Raw genomic sequence first — 22,146 nt, 5'->3', positions numbered from 1 at the left:
TGTCATATGGAATCAAATTCTGCTCTGCAGGTTTGGAGAAGCCATTCAAAACATTCATAGCTTTTGCTGTATTTGGTGGAAGACTGGCCAGTATGGTCTGTGCCAAGTTTGGTGGAAAATGGCCAAGTTTGTTTTGTAAAGAAGTTACAAATTACATTTCTTGACAGATTTTTTTTATTCTTCTTTCATTTTTATTATCGATTGTCATTTTTAAAGGCAGATTGGTATCGTCTGTTTAAATCTGAAAGGCCTTCATGCAAAGATGGCTTTTATCAAGTTTGGTCAAATTCTTTTAAGTGGTTTTGGAAAAAGCATTAAATGGTTTTACTACTTTTAGTAATGGCAGCCATTTTGTTTTGTAAATCTTCATTTGTAAAATCTGAAAGCCTTCCTACCAGCTTGCTCTTTATCAAATTTTGTTGTTTTCAAGAAGTTTAAAATAGCAATAGCTGATTAATGCATGACACATGAGAGATAAAGGGCCTTAATGCCAAGTGAAATGTGCTAATTGCAATAAAACAAATGAAGTACATGCAACTGACAACATTTATTGATCAGAATGGAATTAAATAAACTATCACTGTAAGCTGTACTTTGTTATATCTGCATAAAAAAATCAAATATTTTCCTCAGTTATATGACACAATATAGTCTCATTTTTTACAACTCTTGCCTGTGTAATCATTTGAAATATTCACTGTGGTGATGACAAACTTTGTGTACAATAAATAAATGTTGAATGAATTTAAATGCACTGGATTTATATGATTATTATAATATATATATATATATATATATATATATAATCTACCACAATACAAACTTCAACACATTATACTCTCAATCTGTACTTTAGAGTTCCTATATGAAGACACTAGTAAGAATTGGTTGATTGAGGATAAAATAGAGTAAAGGTTCTCAGTAATCATGACTTTCATCAAGGTAAACATCTTGAAATGGACCTGCAAAGCAAAATCTATTTAATATTTCTCATTCGATCCAGCATGGCTATGACCTCTCGCCTTATAGATCCCAAAAATAAAGATTTTTTATTACTCCAAGTGAAAGTCATGCACAAATTCTTATTATGGAACTTGCTAGAGAAAAAAAGTTTTTGCAAAACCCATTTGTCTTTAAGCATAAATGGTTTTGACCTCTGACCTTTTCACACACCTCCAAATAATTAAGCCTCTTCCATATCTAAATTGCAAGCCCTTTGCATATTTTGGTCAAGATATGTGGTCTACAAAAAAAGGTATGCAGCACAGTTTGTCTTTTGTTCAGTCACAATTACCTTGATCTTTGGACTCAAAAACCAATAGACTTCAGTCTTACTCAACCTGGAAGTAATTCTCTAAAACTGAGAAGATACACAGTTGAGAACTGAATGGTTTGTTTTGAAACCATTTCTTCATTCTGTCACAGTGACCTTAACTTTTGACCATTTCTACTTTAAAACATTACTTTCTTTCTCAAATGCAAGTCATCCAGAAAGTTTTGTTTAGGTCCATTAGGTAAACTAATGTTAATGAATGTACAGAAGCCATTTTTCTTCTTTCAGTCAGTTGCCTTGACCATTAACTTTTTGACTCCTGTATCAAAAGTCTTCTTCTTTACCCCAAGTGCAAGCAATCTACAAATTGGTCCCAGTCTGTAATGCATAACTAATATTGTTAAGTGAATGCTTATAAAACTAATTATACAGCAGGGAAACCATGTACGGTATATGAAACTAATTATACTGTATGAAATCCAGGTATGGGGTATAAAACTAATTATGCTGCATGGAAACCAGGTATGGGATATAAAACTAATTATACTGTATGGAATCCAGGTATGGGGTATAAAACTAATTATACTGTATGGAATCCAGGTATGGAGTATAAAACTAATTATACTGTATGGAATCCAGGTATGGAGTATAAAACTAATTATACTGTACGGAAACCAAGTATGGGGTATAAAACTAATTAAACTGCATGGAAATCATTCTGATTCTTTCAGCCACTGACCACTGATCGATACCTTTTGACACAAAAATTTATAGGCATCTTCCTTTCCCCCAAGTGCAAGACATCCATAAATAGCAACTGCAGATGACACAAAACTCAAGTCATTGTGTGGAAATGAAATTAGTAACAGGCATATAAATGGAAAAACATTATCATAAAATAATATGTTTCACCTTATGGCAGGTGAATACAAATCCAAGTCTACAAGTCAATACTGATAACTTATGCAGTACTGTATCATAGAAACATGTATCATAGAAACAATAGCAAAATGCTGGAATGTTGGTGTAAAAAAAAAACATTACAACCACAGATGCAGTATTATTGCCAAATGCTAAGATCAAATAATATGAGGTCCCGGTATAACAATGGTTGATTAATAACATTATTAATATTTTGTAACTGTAACAGGCACAAAAAGCATCAATCATGCCTGTCTGGTAGAAATGTATGTTCCAATGATGCAGCTTTAACAAGAACATGTAATATGCTTACCTACAATATATTAAATGTTTAACTAGTTTTCTCACAATATGCTGGTGCTATTGAAAAAGGTCAACTAAATATATATGAATTTATTTATACTGTAAATTACAAAATATTAGTGAGCATACAATTTAGTCCGCAAATTGTGCTCAAGTTGTGTAGTAAAAGGATTACAAACTTATAAATTATCCTTCTATCAGGTAACGTTTCCGGTACGATTTCTATACTTGCATACACACAACACATAGAAGACGTGGCAGTCTTCCATACATGTGTGTGAAAACTATTGAGAACTTCTCATTGTTTTAAGATATGCATTGCAGTTTGAGATACCTAAACCTGGATTTTTCTAATCCAAAGCAACATTTCCCTCGGTCAGTTGTATATATACATGCCTCATTATAGATTATATTGTCTGGTTCTCCACAACATCTCAGTTGGTACTTTTGACATTCCAAATGGAAAATGTTTTCTGGACATAGTGCCAAACTAAAATATAGCCTGCAGTTACTTCCAACGCATCACTTCAATAATGAAAGAAATAATTAGCTCCTAGAACTATGGGGAAAAGGATATACACAAATGTAATCATGGTGAACTGATCATCCTCTAATTCATGACACAACTCTGATATATTGCACATGGAAAGAGGTATGTTAAAAGTCTTCTTCTCGAAAAACTTTAAACACAACCAAGCAAAGCACAGTTTATGTGTTACTTGATTTTACACACAACTAAGCAAAGCACAGTTTATGTATTTGACTTTACACACAACTAAGTAATGCACAGTTTTTGTGTTACATGATTTTACACACAACCAAGTAAAGCACAGTTTATGTGTTATTTGACTTTACACACAACTAAGTAATGCACAGTTTTTGTTACATGATTTTACACACAACTAAGCAAAGCACAGTTTATGTGTTATTTGACTTTACACACAACCAAATAAAGCAGTTTATGTTACATGATTTTACACACAATCAAGTAAAGCACAGTTTATGTGTTATTTGACTTTACACACAACTAAGTAATGCACAGTTTATGTATGTGTTACATGATTTTACACACAACCAAGTAAAGCACAGTTCATGTGTTATTTGACTTTACACACAACCAAATAAAGCACAGTTTGTGTTATTTGACTTTACACACAACCAAGCAAAGCACAGTTTATGTGTTATTTGACTTTACACACAACCAAATAAAGCACAATTTGTGTTATTTGACTTTACAAACAACCAAGCAAAGCACAGTTTATGTGTTATTTGACTTTACACACAACCAAATAAAGCACAGTTTGTGTTATCTGACTTTACACACAACCAAGTAAAGTACAGTTTATGTGCTACCATATGTACTTGCTTATAAGACAGGCCCATCTACTAAGTGAACAGACCCAGATCTGCCATTGCATAATGCTCCAGCAGATCTTGGTCTGTGCAGTTTGTTAGGAGTAATCAGTAGAAAAAACAAGATATACCCTGATCTTCATGCACATGATGCTATAGCAGATCATGAAACTTGTTGTTTGCAGTTTGACTTGACTTATAAGCGATCACATATGTGATTTCACACACAGACAAGAAAAGCACAGATTATTTGTCATGTGAATTTACACTGAACCAAGTAAATCACAGGTTATGTTATGTGGCTTTACATATAACCATGTAAAACACATTTTATGTGCTATGTGACTTGACACATAACCAAGTAAAGCACACATTTATGTGTTATGTGGCTTTACATATAACCAAGCACAGTTCATATGTTATTGACTTTACACATATCCAAGTAATGCACAATTTATGTGTTACGTGACTTCACACATGACCAAGTAAAGCACAGTTTATGTGTTATGTAACTTTCACAAATTTCTTAGTGAAAATGTTTGAAATGGTGTTGGTGTGGATGGATATGCAGCCAACACCCCTCTCCCAGAGTCTTTCTTATTTTAAATTAAAACCTTCAGAAAGTTTTGGTCAAAGTAATTAGCAAACAAGTTAATAGTTTTAAATGACTTCTCCTAACAGTTTTCCTTCTTTCAGTCCCTTTATGTTTGAACTTTTGTGCCTGAAATTGATTGATTTCTTCCTTGCCCCAAACGCAAGCTAATTACAAAGTTTGTAACAGTTGATGTCAGAGAACTCAAGTTATTGTTAGGAAGTGAAATAAGGAACAGTCAGACAGACTAATGAATGGAGTATAAAAACTGATAAAACTTGAAAAAAATTAAAAAGATAAATCTAATCAGGTCAACAAAATAAAATACATACAGAAATGAGAGAAAAACCATAACTAACATGAACTTCTGTTGAATTTATCTACATATGTACATAAATATGTCTACCTAATTTTTTCCCTTGATCAAGTCATTTTTGTGTAACTGTACTAGTTGTGTTTTACTAAATTAAGCAAACTTAAAATGACTAAGTTTAAAAACATGCACAAAATCTGATTTAAAAAAATTTTGTAATCACTTAAATGCCATAAAAATCAATTTGGTTATCTTCATATACATGTACATAAGATATGCCTTCCAAATCGTAATTGTCTATCCCAAGTGGTTTTTGTGAAATGGATGGATGTATGGCATCAAGACGCCCACCCTGAATTTTCAAAAGTAAGCTGTAACAAAGAACTAATCAAAACATTTATGTACTCCATTAGCATACAAACTAAATAATAAGAAAACAGAAAATAATAGAAAACAAATGCTGAATGAATGAAAAACAAAAAATTAGTGTTGGCCAAACAATGCATATTGCAAGCAATACACACATCAATGGTAAATGATAAACCATAAGCAATGAACAAAAAACCATAAATGATGAATGAAATAGAGTTAATAAAATGGCTAAGGCTTTGTTTCACATCCTTAATATTGTGCAAGTGGTTTCATACCAAATGAGTTTAACTGTTGGATGCCTTTTAAAATTATATTTCAATAACTCACACCAAATGAGTTTAACAGTTGGAAGCCTTTTAAAATTATATTCCAATAACTCATACCAAATGAGTTTAACTGCTGGATGCCTTTTAAAATTATATTTCAATAACTCATACCAAATGAGTTTAACTGCTGGATGCCTTTTAAAATTATATTTCAATAACTCACACCAAATGAGTTTAACTGTTGGAATCCTTTTAAAATTATATTTCAATAACTCATACCAAATGAGTTTAACTGTTGGAAGCCTTTTAAAATTATATTCCAATAACTCATACCAAATGAGTTTAATTGTTGGAAGCCTTTTAAAATTATATTCCAATAACTCATACCAAATGAGTTTAACTGCTGGATGCCTTTTAAAATTATATTTCAATAACTCATACCAAATGAGTTTAACTGTTGGAAGCCTTTTAAAATTATATTTCAATAACTCATACCAAATGAGTTTAACTGTTGGAATCCTTTTAAAATTATATTTCAATAACTCATACCAAATGAGTTTAACTGTTGGAAGCCTTTTAAAATTATATTCCAAAAACTCATACTAAATGAGTTTAACTGTTGGAAGCCTTTTAAAATTATATTCCAATAACTCATACCAAATGAGTTTAACTGCTGGATGCCTTTTAAAATTATATTTCAATAACTCATACCAAATGAGTTTAACTGTTGGAAGTCTTTTAAAAATTATATTTCAATAACTCATACTAAATGAGTTTAACTGTTGGAAGCCTTTTAAAATTATATTCCAAAAACTCATACCAAATGAGTTTAACTGTTGGAAGCCTTTTAAAATTATATTCCATAAACAAATTCCTGATTGCCACTGAATACTTTCACCATTTTTCTTATGTCACTAATTATATGTTCAGGTAAGACTTCCGTAAAACTAAATTAAAAAATCTCAGCTTTAAATATGTGAAAAAATTCATATTTCCTTCATCAAAGGTATTGTCAAACTAACTTTGCCAAAAAAATATTAACCCAACTTCTGTAAAACTAATTGAAAAATCTCAGATTTAAATACTGAAGTAATTTATATTTCCTTCATCAGTGGTATTGTAAAACTTTGCTAGAAGAATATTAACCCACTACTGAAATGCAAACTTATGGCACATGAATGAACATAAACAGCAATAAAGAAAACCTGTTGACAAGATAAACAATAAATGATTTTATGATAAAACGGTAACTATGAGATGGCTGACTGAAACATAAACACAAAAGAAACGCATTTCAAATGCAGTTTGGGGTACATGAATGTTTCAAAGTTTGTAAAAGTGCAAGTATTTAAATATTAAAGAACTAAAATCATAAAGCATAGCAGATTAACAAAAATATTTGTCTTTAATATATGTTTGTACATTTTGCAAATAGGTGAAAAAACTCAGAAAAGAATCATGTTTACTGTTACTGCGTACCTCAAGCTAATAAAATATTTCACAAAATTATATTAAAGTACACAAAGTCTATAATGAACATTTATCCAAATAATATAAATATTCCTTATCTTAATTATTTATACTGTAACAATATGATTAGAATGTACAATGTGACTAGGTTCTAACGATTTTCTCAAATTTTTATCAACACATCGATACATCCCCAAGGCCCCCAATATCAGTAATATACACCATCAATAATACAATACTCCATCCATAATATTGAAACAATGCTGGACTCACAACCTAAATATCTTATCTGATTAATGCAAGCTTAAGCGCAACATTGTAAAAAAATTGTATTAAAAAAAGACTAAAATTCTTAAAGAAAAACAGGTATATACATTCCAAAAAGCATTGCTGAGGATAGAGTATTGCTACAGGAAAATAGAATATAAAGATTAAAGTCAAAATGTAGATGCAAGGAATAATAATTAAAAATTCATATTACATAAACAATCGCTAAAAATAAAAACTGAAAAAAAGTATAACAATGAGCAAAATGACTAACTATTTTTAAACACAAAACTATTCACCAACACATTTTTTTTTAAAAACCTGAAACAAACTGACAAAACACATAAAACTTCAAAAACATGCTATTTCAGAGAAGGACATGTTTTCAGTTCTCAAATTCTTGTGTAACTGCCATATTCCATAGAGACCTCACCAAATCCAAACCATACATATGTCATTCATGTCCACATATAATTTGCGTGCATTTTTATTTATTCAGCATACCGCTTTCATAAATGATAATTGCATACCATATATGCTCACATACATGTTTGATCCAAATGCAAACTGCACAGACCTGGATCTGCCATTGCATAATGTGCTGGCAGATATGGGTCAATGCATTTAGGAGTAATCTGTAAAAGAAACAATACAGACACTGATCTAGCAGTGCATAATGAGATGACAGATCAGGGTTTATATTGTATGCAATTGGACTTGACTTATACGTGAGTATATATGGTTGTACACATATTATGTATGAGGTAGCAAAAACTATCAATAAGAGGGATCCATGGTAACTAAGTGGGTATAGCACTTGATGTCAAAGGTCACGGGTAGCATACTGTCAATATGTTAAATATGCCAATACAACAGAAACAAAAATAAATCTTAAAATGACAAAAACTTGACAACCTGCATTATTATCTACATTAAGCAAATACAATCTTTCCCAGTTAGAAAAAACCAACTGAAAATGACATAGACTGACAAGGCAATGATTGTCCAATTAGCAAACACTGACAGCAAATCTGTAGCCGGCACTGAGAGTCAATGTACCAAAATAGCAGCCACTGCAAGTCAATCTGTCAATCATTTGGTCAAAGCTTATAACTGGCAGTTGGTAATTACAATACAACCTAGGAAAATGCAGAGTCCAATCAATGATTATGTAGCTCACCTCTACTTTTTCTAGTCTCTAGTAGCCACTGTAAACATCATTTGATTATCATGCAGAAAATAAATTCTGGCTAAGGAAATCTTATTGTAACATCTGAACTTTTAATCATTTTAAAATTTCAACTTTTAATTGGCAAGTATTGTGCTGACATATTGGGTAATCACCTACCTAGCCACCCACCTATCAAAATTATTAAAGAATGTCACAGGGCAGAAAGACAGCAACAACCAAGAACAAAACCAATAAAAAAGAACATTGTTTTCTACAATATCAACACTGGGGCACTATGAGTTGATACTAATCACAGATTAATATTGTTTTTTATCATTTATTAAAAGAATCAATGTTTTAAAAATCTGTCTGACAAGATATTATCACAGTCCAACCCCTAGAAGCCATACATTTTTAGGTAAGTTTCACTGGCATTGAGTAAACTTCGAATGACAGACAGCATTACATAGTTAATGCATTAATAGTTACCTCATTTACAGGTGCAGCATGCAGGCCCCTCATTTAATTCCTATACTCAAACACCTGTACAATACATAGTTAACATAGTGAGGGTAAAATATGACAATAAAACATGTACATTAATTATTATAATAAACTTACCAATGAATAAACATATTTATTCTACTTCTAACTGTACTGGCCAGTGGGTAAGGGCCTTCTGAAAAGGCTGGATGTATATAGGTCTAGCATATATGAATCTATGTGACCATAAACACAAATACTTAACCAATTTAATAAAGCTAAAATGTAGGTCACAGTGACATTCTATTATTTTAAGGTTGCTTTTGTCACAGAAGTGCATCCAGTTATCATGTTTCATACCTGGAACATAAACAGCATCCAAAATAAATCTTTTATGAAACATATAAAGAAAGTCACTGAAGCATGAAATATAGGCCACAGCAGCCTATTGTTAAAAGATGTGTAACTTAATTAGATGCATCCAATCACCAATTTTCATGACTCTGGGTAGGCTAATGTACATATAACATGTCAAACACTAATGAGGTCATAGACTAAATTTAAAAACAACCAAAGCCAGTATAAAAGAAATATAGGTAACAATGACCATTTGTCATAAAGGTGTAATACTATCACAGAATCTAGTTTCCAGAACTGGTATGAACAGTGCTTCTGGCTGAACCCAGGTTAGTGAAGTATGAAATATGTGTAACAGTGATCTACATTTTGCAATAAACTGTGCTAAAAAATCAAGATGCATCCCATCACCTAGTTGCAGTAATCTATGTAAAACATTCTCTATACATGGTGCTAAAAAACTTATGTAGTCATGAGCTAAACTAAAAATACTCAACCTAAACCAGTAAAATGTGAAACGTGAATCTTCGTGACCTTGATTTGATGAAAAGGTGTGATACTAATAGAGATGCATACAGTGATCTAGATTCAACTATGAAAAGAGCTTGAGAAATAAACTTAAGACACAAAATTTAACGAAAGTCAGTGAAGTATGACATATGGTCACTGTAACCTACTTTTGTGATGAGGTAATAGTACTCATCAAAATGTATCTCTTCACTAAGTATCATATCTCTTGGTCTAACAGTATATACACAGGATGCAAAAAAACTGGCCACAAGTTAAATGCAAAAATGTAATATATATATCAGAAAAAATCTTTTGTTCTTTTGTAGTGATGCACAAAATCATCTAGTTTGATGATTCTATCATTAACATAGCTTAAGAAACACACTTAAAACAAAAAATGTAATCAAAGTCAGTGAAAAGTGAATTATAGGTCACAGGTTACTCCAGATACATCCACTCAACAAGTCTAATGAATCCAGGTATAACAGTGCTAAGTGCGCAAAAAAACCTATTGGCTCATGATCAAAAAGCAAACTTTTAACCTAAGCCAGTAAAATGTGAAATGATGGTTACAGTGACCTTCTTTTGTGATAAGGAGGAGATACATAAAATCATCTCATTTTATGATTCTAGCATGCTCAGAGCTTGAGACATAAATCTGAGCCACAATGTTTAACTAAAGTCAACGAAACATGCAATATAGATTACAGTGACCTTCTTTTGTGATAATAGTGTAGATGCATCCCCTGAATAAGTTCCATGGTACTAGACCTAATAGCACTTATACATTATGCCAAAAAAAACTGAGCTCAACGCAAAAACTTAACCAAGAATGATTCTCATATATGTACCAAGGTAGCCTCTCAGCCCCATCCACAGGGGACAGATGCAATGAAATCACTCCTAGATGAGTTATGAAGAAAGAATCATTGATATTCATTGAGGGTGTACGTATATGCTTTTATGTGTAGGGATGACAATGCTGACACTGATACTGACACTGGGGTTGTACAATATATTACTTCTATTTCATAGAGGTGAGCTAATAAACATGTACAAGAAATAAAAAAGAACTGTTATAAACAAATTACTTCAGAACAAGTATCATAATGAAAATCAAAATGGTTTTGCATTATTACATTTTAGTATATTTGATACAGAATGTAAAATTGCTACTCAATGCACTGAGACCCTTATGATTTTACTGTCATGAAATTTTGTATTTTTCTATGTAAACAATCTTATCCATTTTCATATCATGTTCTCACCACATATGACATTCAACAATTTGATAATATACATGTACAATAATCAAGTAATGTTGAATTTGTATGATTCTTTTGTAAAAGAATTTTCATTATTCAGGCTAAGGTGGCAAAATTGTTGTAAAGACTGAAGAAAAAACCATAATAATTTCCAAATATACAATTTCTATATAATTAATCACCATGATTTTCAATATATAGTTTCTTCAGATCATTATGAAAAATTACCTGTTCATTATGAACCAGCCATTTTTTAAAAATTTGAAAATTATCTTGAGCAAGCTGTAGATTACATCTTAAATAAATGTAATATTGATACTTTTCCTGAGGACTTGAGTAACAATGGGTTATAAATTCAGTAGATTGCCAAACAATGGATTTCATGATTTAACATATGTCAATTAATACAAAGTGTCTCTGGCCCCCATTTTCAAAATTCTTTAAACTTCAAGTTGGAACTTGTAAAATTATCTTTGCATGCTGTTAGAAAGGAACCTTTATGACTTCCTTAACATATGCTGTTTCTTTACACTTATTTGTACTGAGACAGATTCATTCAAATGATATTGAACCTGTCTCAGCAGAAACCTTCATAACTGGAAAACTGCAAATTAAGGACAATATTTCTATTTCCTTGTCTTACATTCAGTTAAAGGCACCTGTCTTTGAAAGAAACAAATCTAACAGTAATGATTCATCATTGCAAACCCCCATGCTGATTTACTGCATAATCCAAACCCTGTTCCCCACCCTAAGGCACAGTGATTATAATGCCAAATAAGTTACACATAAAGTGCCTTTCTCTAAGTACCACATATCTGATTTGAAAATGTATACAAATGTGATTATTATTTCAAATCTTTTAATTGACCTATGACCCTCCATGGTAACCCAGAGGCAGGAGCCAGGGATGACACCAAATTGTACAGATGGTTAATGCAACATAATTACACCCAAATGTTTAGAAGGAAATATGCTAATGGACAGATGAGCAGACAGAAGGAGGGTATAATAATACCCCCACTTTAATTGGTTCTATGAGTGTCCTTTATTGAGATGCTTCTGTGTATCAGATTAGAAAAGAAAATGTGGCAGGGAGGGGTCTGAGTCATGCTCAAGAAGCTTTAAAAATGTGGGGCCAGGATGCTGACAAATCTCTAATGAATACAAGTCTCTTCAATCAACATTCACATCACATAAACTACATAACCATATTTGTATGTATGACAATCAGAAAAAATGTATCTTTGGTAAAGATTTTAAATAAAATAACAAAAAGTAAGCTTTGAAGCACAGAAAGGCTAAAACACTCATAGGTCAAAATAAATGGATATCACAGTACATCTACTAGATGTTCATAAAGATATAAATTTATATGTAGTTAATAAAAATTATAATGTCTTAGGATTTCAAAAACTGATCATTCAGACTTCTTTCTACTCTGGGTAGCACCAAGTCTTCAAGTACACTGAGACTACAAAAGCACTAACCTTTGTTACTAATTCTGGCAACATGTTCATTTTCATCAGCCATTTATTTCAAAGAAAACAAATGGGAAACAATTTAAATACCTTCATAATTTTTAAACCATCCAATAGGATATGTGACATAAAAAATTACATTTGGGGTGATTTAAAGGATACATTATGACTCGTAACCCTAATTTGTAACAAAATAGTTTCTTTGTCATGACATGATGTATATTGACAATACATGCTTAATACTATTCAAACATAGTTTACCTGTAAATTTTATGTTTTTGCCTAACTTAAAGGCATTTTACACTGAAACTTTCCAAGGAACACATTCACTCCACTACTGCTTGTGCACAAAGATGCAAACCAAGACCTAGACATGTAGCTCTTTGTATTAAGTCTGAAGTGTGACTGATCAATTCATATGGAAAACAAATAATTTATTGATTTATTCCAGTTATTTCAAAAAACCTTTTATAGTAACTTGAGCATTTTCTGTAATTCTAGCATTTCTTGTTTTATAATATAGATAAAAATGACTTTCTGTTCTTACATCAAACTGGAGTATCACACTATACAAATTTATTTGTATACTGACCCAGCCCTACTCTTTATCATCTACAGTCTAACAGGTACTGTACATACTCATATATAACTGAGTCCAACTGTGAATAACATATACCCTGTTCTGCAATTGAATGATGTACTGGCAGATTAGGGTCTATGTTGTTTCTTCTACTGACTATTCCTAACATACTGCAAAGACACAGATCTGCCAGCACATTATGCAACTGCAGATCTGGGTTTGTGCAGTTTGCAGTTGGACTTGAGTTCTAAGTGGTTATATACTGTAACTTAAGTTAGAGAACTTACTTATTTTCAATGTATGTCCCTCTAAAGGTAATGTATATTCAGTTTTGTCAAACGCAACAGCAGACCAGCCTATGCTTTTCATTCTGTCTCCATAAAATGCAACAGCTGACCAGTCTATACTGTTCATTCTGTCTCCATAAAATGTAACAGCAGACCAGTCTATACTGTTCATTCTATCTAAAATACAACACTGGCATTTTTCAGCAACAACTTCATCTATCTGGTAATATTTGAATAATAAACAAGATATACCCTCAAAGTAAATGTTACCATTTTCTATTGTTAAAGAAATAATATCTAGATGCAAGATTTACTAAACAGTTTCTGACAGTCTCTATGACAATGAAAATCTACCACCATTTCTGCTGTGTTATGGAATGGTTCTCTAATTTTATGCACTTCATAATAAAATTCAAAACTTAATTTCAGTCTAAGTATACATATGGAATTAGTTTAAGAATAAAATTACAAAATTGGTAACCAACTGCCATTATATAACCTCCAGGAGACTATTCAGTGCTTGTTTTGGTATCATCCACGTACTTTTACTTGAAATTAATGACCATATTAATGAAACAGTCATAGACAACTGCCTGTATTTTTCTGATCTTGAGCAAATTCTAAATCACTGCAATTGGTTTCACATTATCCAAATTCAGCAGAACTTCTCAATGGATTGCATTTTTCCTGCTTAATGAAATTGTTCATAAATTTAACAAACATACCGCCTTACTGTATTTCATTCAGCTACAGAGTAAAATCTTTAATTCTGATCTTAATTAAAAAAGGATACTTTCTAGTCATTTATATTTCTCTGAAAATACTTACCCAATCACATTAACGTTATGGAATTACCTCTGCTACCTCCAGGATCCAGCCCTCCCATAGACATGAAAAATCTCTCTATGAGTTATGTAGACAAAGGTAAATAACTCTCAGAGGTTAAATACTTCTGCTACTTCTGGAAACCCCCCCTCCCAAACATACACTTCCCTTAACCTGCTAATGGCAACCCATATACTGGATATAGTTAATTTTAACTTGAGCACTGTCTAAGATAGGATGACTGAACCCAGGGAAAACAGCTTTTTCAAAATATATGCCTGGGTACTTTGATTTCACAGTTCAAATGAAAATGATTAGACAATTTTAAATTGCATTTATGGGTGAGTACCCCACATTAAAAGTGTCTTCCCTGGGTCCCAGATATGTTTAACTGGAACAGCCCAGATTCAGAGAAATGTGACTGGGTAAGTATTTTCAGAGAAACATGATTTACTATGAAAATGTATTCTCTCCAACAAATACATTACCCAATCACAGTAGGAGAGAGAGGTGGAAATGCTATGCATCTGACCTCTACCTAAAAGTACCTTGCAGGGTCAAAAGAACTCTCATAATGATAGTTGACGCAACAAAATAAAAGCGCATAAACATGTGCAAGGAACTATGTTGTAGGATCCAGACGTGACAAATAATTACAAAGAAAGATTTTCTCAAGCAAATCCAGCAAAGGTTGTTTGAGCATGAGAATATGGTTGTGTCTGGAGTGGCATGGTCTGGTGAATGTCTAGACAGCCACCAATGGACCAAGTGACCAATTAGATTCAACTCCATGTTTTGGGAGGCCATGTAATGCAAACAGAAGTGGAAAAAGTGGACTTGGCTGATTCTGTAATGGCTTTAACTGAGACCTTGTGTTGAAAGGCAAGGCTTGTAGAAATAGCACATATTTTGTGAGCCCAAATCTGAGAGATCAGAGTATGCTGACTGGATGACTCCCTTTTGCCAGGATGATATGATAATGCTTGTGGAGTTATGTCCTGTTTCCCTGGTTTTAATGAGAGAAAAAGCCTCTGGCATCTGGACTGGGTAGACTTTGTGCACTTTAGATAGATTTGGAAAGCATATACCATACTGGGTCCTGTAACCTTACCTCTCTCAAAGGATCAATCAAAAAGAAGTTCCATCCAAATATTTTCTGGTTGCCAGGAGACAAAAACCTGTTTGTAGCAATGAAACCCAGTTGTGTCATTAAAACGACTGAATGGTCATAAAGAAACCGTAGGTAGTTCATATCTGATGACAAAGCATAGAGAGTGGCAATCAGAATTACCATGCAATTTGTGTCCATCATTTTCTGGAATAACTTGGCAATCAAAACTGCAGAGGACTGGGCAGAAATCCAGATTCCCTCCCAGTAAATTGAAAGGGCATTGACAGTCCATACTTTTGGGTCTGGGAATGGAGAGACACTGATGGGCAGTTTGTTGTTTCGCCTGAAATCCACAGATGCATGAAGGCCTGTTGACAAGAACCAGAGAAAATTAAAACTAGATATACTGTATATGGAATGTCACCTAGCAAGGTAAAGAGAGGTAATCTGTAAGAATGACTTACCTTTATCTATACATCAAATAGAATGATGGGTCTCAAACTCAGACCACCCTGGGGGCCCCATGAGGGCATTTTTGATGACCCAAGGGCCATATCACCTTTGTTATCTCTCATGACACCTTGTGACTCGAATACTTTTGTGGGCCACATGACACTTCTTGGTGGGATATATGTGGCCTGTGGGCCACATGTTTGAGACCCCTGGAATAGATAGAGAGACAGATCACTGCCTTCTTACCTCTGTCTGGGTGGGTTCAAGTCTACGATTTAGCCAATGTGGGTATGTCAAAAAGCTTGCCAGTAGCTTCTCGTCGGCCGGTGGTTCTTCCTGGGGTTTTCCCGGGTTCTTCCTCCATCATTAATACTGGCCACCATGCATAGCCTATCATGTGCTGAAAAATGACTTTAAACCCAACAACAACAACAAGAAGAAGTCTATGGGAGGGATGAATTCTGGAGTAGCAAAAGTAATTCTTAATGTCAATATGACTGGGTAATGTATTTAACATCCAATAGTTTTAACACTGACCTGAACCTGCAGTGTTGACAGATGGATGGGCACAGGGATGTATAAACAAATACATGGATTTCAAAGTGATCACAATCTGGAGCTATTGATAAGGCAGGCAATAAATAAATATTAGTGAATAAATAAACATATTTAAGACAAGGTTGAACTGTGGTCCCCTGCCCAAAATCTGTGGATCATCATTCAGCGAATCTTCTTGATACACTCTTTTCTCAGTTTTTTAATTTGAGATCTAGGAAAACCCTTTGGTTCTGTAAAAATCCTCTGAAAAAAATAGAATTACAAGAGGAAAGAAAATTATGGTGAAGAAGAATTAAATGTTAAAATTTCTGATCATAAGGTTTGAAGACAACAGTATCTGTTTAGAAAATATACTATATCCAAATATTTAAATCCCAGTATCTGCTGGTTCGTAGAAAATGTCACAACAAAGCAAATTTGAATTTTCAACAAACCCTGTTATTTAGGGTCTGTATATTGTTAAGAAAGTTTCTGGTGATAACATCCATAATAAAAGAACTGCATTTTCTTTGTAATAAAAAATATACAATCAACAAAAGAGATTAATAGCACAATTAATGAATCAATCAATTCATTTTCTCTCCATTAATTAATTCACTCAGTTATTCATTTGTTCATTAGATTACCTGAATAAATGCATGACAGTCCATCACTGACTTGGAGTCATTTATAATATTTCTTAGCACAGTCGTTGCCTCACTGAAATTAGTACATCTCATAAATTTGTCTTTGTTTATCAGAATGACGGTCACTGCAACTCGGAGTAAAATCTTTGGCCCCTCAAAGAAAAGACAGTCCCATATCCTCAATACTGTCTGTAATAATAGAAGATAATAATAATATTAATAAATACAGTATAAATATTTCTGGAACATTAGCAATCAAACTATTTTATAATTCAAGGTCTCATAAATATAAAGCTGAATGTAAATCTGGTTAAAATCCAAGAATCCATGCCTTGATGTAGTAGAACAATGAAAGCTGAAGTTAAAGGTCTAATCAATATAAAACTGCATGCCCAATTAAGCTGAATTGCAGCAATCCTTAGAATGCTGCAGAAACCAATCAGAAGGAAAGTCAATCAGGGGCTATAACTCCTGTAAATGATGAAATGACACTTCTTCAAGGTTTCATCAACATAGCTTTGCATTCCAAAATAGCTTTTAATCCAGAAATCCTTGGAATGCTGCAGAAACAAAAGTCATATGGCAAGTCAATCGTGGCTAAAACTCTTGTAAAAGATGAAATGGAACTCATTCACGTTTTCATCAATATAGGCATGCATACCTAATTTGGTTGAAACCAACAATCCAGGTTAAAGTTATTCTGCATTTCGGAAAGTTTGCAGCAAAGGTAATCAGTGGTCATACCTCCTCTAAATAATATAAAAAAAGAAATCAAACTCTACAGACGTCTCATAAGTATACCAAAGAAAATTAAAATCCAACAATCCCCAACGAAATTATCTTGTGGAAACCAAATGTTTGACAGACAGAAAGACAGATTGATTGGCTAATAGACTTGACTACTATAGGGCTCTACCAGCCATAATGAGTGGGACGATACAGTTTTAACTGGATGTAACATTTTAAAGTCATACTGAAAATAGTGTAATATATTTTAATGGAATACTAGATCTACTTTTTGAAAGTTATGCAGAATAAAGTTGCATATTTTAATGCAATACTGGATCCAATGTTTGAAAGTAGTCATGCAAACTAGAGTCACAGACTTTAATGGAATACTTCTTATGATTCTATGGTCACAACTAAGTAACAGAATGAAGCAAAACCAACAAATTTTGTAAAAACTTAACAAAAAATGCAATTATCAAAGTTATAAATGAAAACGTGAGGAACTTACATTATTAAGAAGTGAATCCAAAATTATCCTGACAAAGAATGAACAGTTCTGTATAAAGTTCAAGATTGGAAATGTACTGATCTGTCCAGAACTCCTTTGAATAATACACCATAGTTCCAGAATAATATTATAGTCCAAAATAATGAGCACTTTCTATTTTCACTGAACAGTCGAAACAAATGTTTTCCTCTTGAATATCTAAGTACAACAAAAAACACAACCTCTGACATACAACAAGAACACAAGAAATTATTTATGACTCTAAAAACAGGAATGAGTCTGATTACTCAGTTCTCTCCTTATATACATCCAAAATGATGAATCCACAACATATCCCAATTGACAGATCACACTACTCAATTTATTTCGAAATTGTTTATTTATGTGACCTAGCCCAACCTATGGGAAGTTAATGAATTCTTCTAGAACTGTCCAAACCCATTAGCTAATGAAAAATTAACCCAAAGTCATAATTAAGTCTTATTATTAAGATTAATATTAGTAATTGTGAAACATATGAAAGCATCTATTTATAGATCCTATGCAAGTTTATGCTTTCAACAGACCCTAGTCACAAAGGTAAAAATTCAACTAAAGATAATCTGTATGATTTAAAGCCATGAATAAACATTATAAAAATTTGATGAAATCATGTACCAGGAGTTACAAAATTATAGATATACATAAAACACTGGATCAACTATCTGAAAGTCATACAGAAAAGAGTTGCAGATTTTCCATGAAATTAGATTAGGTTAAGTAAAAAGGAATAACTCTGTTTTTTAATGTGCAAGAAAATGAATGAACCCAGTATAGCATGCTCCATTACAACACAAGTGGATATGGCATGATCATAACTTGGGTCCTAAAATTTCATACACAATGTATTTTTCTCGTACATAAAAAAAAAACTTTTTAAAAGTACAGTAAAAACTGTTTTGAGCAACCTCTGCTATGAGTGACAACCTGTCATTTCCGACTACAATTGTTAAGCATGGATCGATTTTATTATATGAATGCTCTGTTGTGAGTGACCACCTGCTGAATGCAACCAGCGACCATGATGTCTTGGCAATTTGCATTTCGACATTGCTGTGAACGAAAGTATCACAAAAACAGGGATAAACTCCACAGACTTTTAATTATTCCCTGTAAAAAATAACCATTAATACATTCAATACCAATATATGAAATTTTTTTTTGGGATGTTTATAGTGTTTTATATAGTGTTTTATATTTCCTATTGTAAACCACATTACGGTACATGTATTCTATTCCAGCACTTAGCCTTATCATCGCCACCATCCATATGTACAAGTAGGACCCAGTATCCAGCTCTATGAACGACCACATCGCGAGAACAGACATAGACACTGCTGACCCTTATGTAATCATCTGTAACAATGACCACCTGAATAGTAAAGATTGTTCTATCAAAAACACACATTCTAGTAACAACAAAAAAAGATTCTGGCTACCGGTTTGTATATAGTGGTACTGTCCATAAACCAGGCTAATGTACATGTCACAAATTTCCATTGTTGCACCAAAGTTAAGGTAGTGGTTGCATATATTGTTTGCCTTTAGAGTTAAACCATATTGTCTGGGGTTGAATAAGATCTTTGTCCATTAAACCAGCAAGTGAGAATTGTTTGCGGGATTCGATTGATAGTGTTAAAGACTCCTGATGTTTGTTTTTGGGGACTTTTTCCCCGATGTTACAGTGATTAGCTGTCATCTAATCAAGTTGGTACGACTGGGTTACACACTTTGTTTATAGAATTAATACCTGTATGACTTCTTTGAATTAAGTCATTTAATTTTGTCTCTGAGTAAATGATTCTTTTTCTGGATGAGATAACTGTTTCTTTTTTTAATAAATTTAATGGTTAAATGTAGTTTAAGTAATATACAGTGCATCCTTCTCTGGCTCCTTGCTGGGCCCCTCTTTGTCTACTATGGTTATCTGCCCAGACATTGCAGCCAATATATGTTAATAAGCTAATAATTAAATTTAGATTCATTGTCATGTTGAACCAATCAGATGACTGAGTTGAACCAATTGATGAAACATTGTCAATTAGGCATTATTCATATAACTGATACACCTGTAGAGATGCATTTCTTTCAGAGCAGATGCTGCATTTAATTTTTAACATTATTCGCAGAAAGACTCACCTGCCTCCCCTCCTTCCACCATGTTGTATATCTGGGACATTTCTTGCATAGTGTACCGTTCCAGCTCTGTTCTGGGGCCCTGAGTGGCCGAGTGGTCTAAAGCGCTCTCCGTTACGGATCACTGCCATCTCACCTCTGTCTGCATGGGTTCGAGTCTCGGATTCAGCCAATGTGGGTATGTGAGAAAGCTTGCCAGTAGCTTCTCATGGGTCGGTGGTTCTTTCCGGGGTTTTCCTGGGTTCTTCCTCCACCATTAATACTGGCCGCCATGTATAGCCTATCGTGTGCTGAAAAATGGCGTTAAACCCTACAACAACAACAACAGCTCTGTTCTAGGGGCCCTTTATCAAATTGGCTAATGTTATTGCCATTGCCAAGTTTCAGTTATTTACAGATTTACAGCTTTGCATCTGACCCCCTATTTGTGTCAGTACTTAAATGTACTCAACTATTATGCCCATATACTTCATACTCACTTCCTACGGTGCATGTATGGAGTACTGGCAGATGTTTGTTGTTCTAGCAATCCTCAGGATCAGACTTATCAAGTTTCAGTTATCAGCATGCCCTATATGCCTTGTATCAGCCCCTTGCGGAGGTATTCCTATAGAAACAATTCAGGGGCCATTGCCAAGTTTCATGCATTCACAACTTTGCATTTGACCCCCTTTTTGTGTCAGTACTTAAATGTACTCAACTATTATGCCCATATACTTCATACTCGCTTCCTACGGTGCATGTATGGAGTATTGGCAGATGTTTGTCATTATAGCAATCCTCAGGATCAGACTTATCAAGTTTTGGTTATCAGTGTCCCTATATACCTCGTATCAGCCCCTTGCGGCTCCACATACAGGATTCGGACACTCTTCACAACCCTACAAACTCCCCCAAGTCTCTCTTTCTGAGGTATTCCTATAGAAATAATTCAGAGCTTGGCTGGTGCAGTGTGCTGTGACAGGATTTTCCCCCATTATGCCAAAGATTATTTATATTTACAATTATGTTTATACTGAACCTATGTATTGTGTGTTATTTAAAATCTCATTAATTATTAGATATGTAATGCACATATATAGACTTTTTATAATTTCCCCAAGCCCAGTCAAAATGTCTTTAAAGTCAATATTACAAGTGAGAACTCATAATGTTAACACCTAGTACCGTAATAGCATGGGAAGAATCTCCAACTTAAAAGAGACAAATTTTAACACTGGAGAAAATAATTATTTTAACTGAAAGTAGCTAAAAAGAGCAGACCACTAGAAAAATAGTGGTTTAAAAATCGGTAAGACAAATTTAGGGAATTATAAAGGAAACAGAGTAAATCAGAAATGATTTCATACGCTAATACATGTACATGTGATCTCAAAATGTAAATGTGATTTCATGTTTAATCATAGAAGTATATCTTTACTGCCATATAATTTTGTTTTCAGATGAATGTACACAATATTTTAGCAAGTACTTTGTACAGTGATTGTGGTTATTTTTCTTTAAATTGTTCTGAAACTGGACTGTGGAAACTGGTCTTTTTGTAAACACCTGTTATGAGAGACTGAATGTCTTGAGAGACCGTTTTTTTTTGTTGGCAGAAGGGGCACTCTCTAATAACAGGTTTTACCATACTAAACATAACATATAAAAACTTTGTTATCATTTTGGGGAAGAGATCACATATAAATTCTAATAGAAGATGATCATGGCATGGCTCCTCAAATTCCACATAAAAATATATATATTTTCTTTCACATACACAAAATATTTTCTTCTTAAAAGTATAAAAATAATGTGTAAAAAGTTTATTTAGGGATTGGACTGGGCTTTTTCTATTTCACAAATTGCAATTTTGTTTCCTTATTGGCTTAAAAAATATACCATCTGGTAAATATTT

At 33.2% G+C, this 22,146-nt stretch overlaps 1 protein-coding gene across 1 annotated transcript in view; it reads right to left on the bottom strand.

Moving 5' to 3' along the window:
* Nucleotides 1-532: 532 nt before the first annotated feature.
* LOC149799248 (growth hormone-regulated TBC protein 1-A-like) overlaps nt 533-22,146 on the bottom strand; it is a 76,223-nt gene continuing 54,609 nt past the window's right edge. The window contains exons 9-10 of the mRNA XM_089958528.1: nt 16,838-17,026; nt 533-16,454 (exon numbers count right to left, since the gene is read on the bottom strand). Of these exons, the coding sequence (XP_089814654.1) occupies nt 16,374-16,454; nt 16,838-17,026 (270 nt within the window). The 3' untranslated portion in view covers nt 533-16,373. The remainder of the gene's footprint in view (nt 16,455-16,837; nt 17,027-22,146) is intronic.

Source organism: Sinohyriopsis cumingii, chromosome 5 (genome assembly GCF_028554795.1).
Source record: "Sinohyriopsis cumingii isolate HCF-2022 chromosome 5, ASM2855479v2, whole genome shotgun sequence".
NCBI classification, from domain to species: Eukaryota; Metazoa; Mollusca; class Bivalvia; order Unionida; family Unionidae; genus Sinohyriopsis; species Sinohyriopsis cumingii.
The sequence above is the reverse complement of the archived record's forward strand: the minus strand, read 5'-3'. Positions and strand labels throughout refer to the sequence as shown.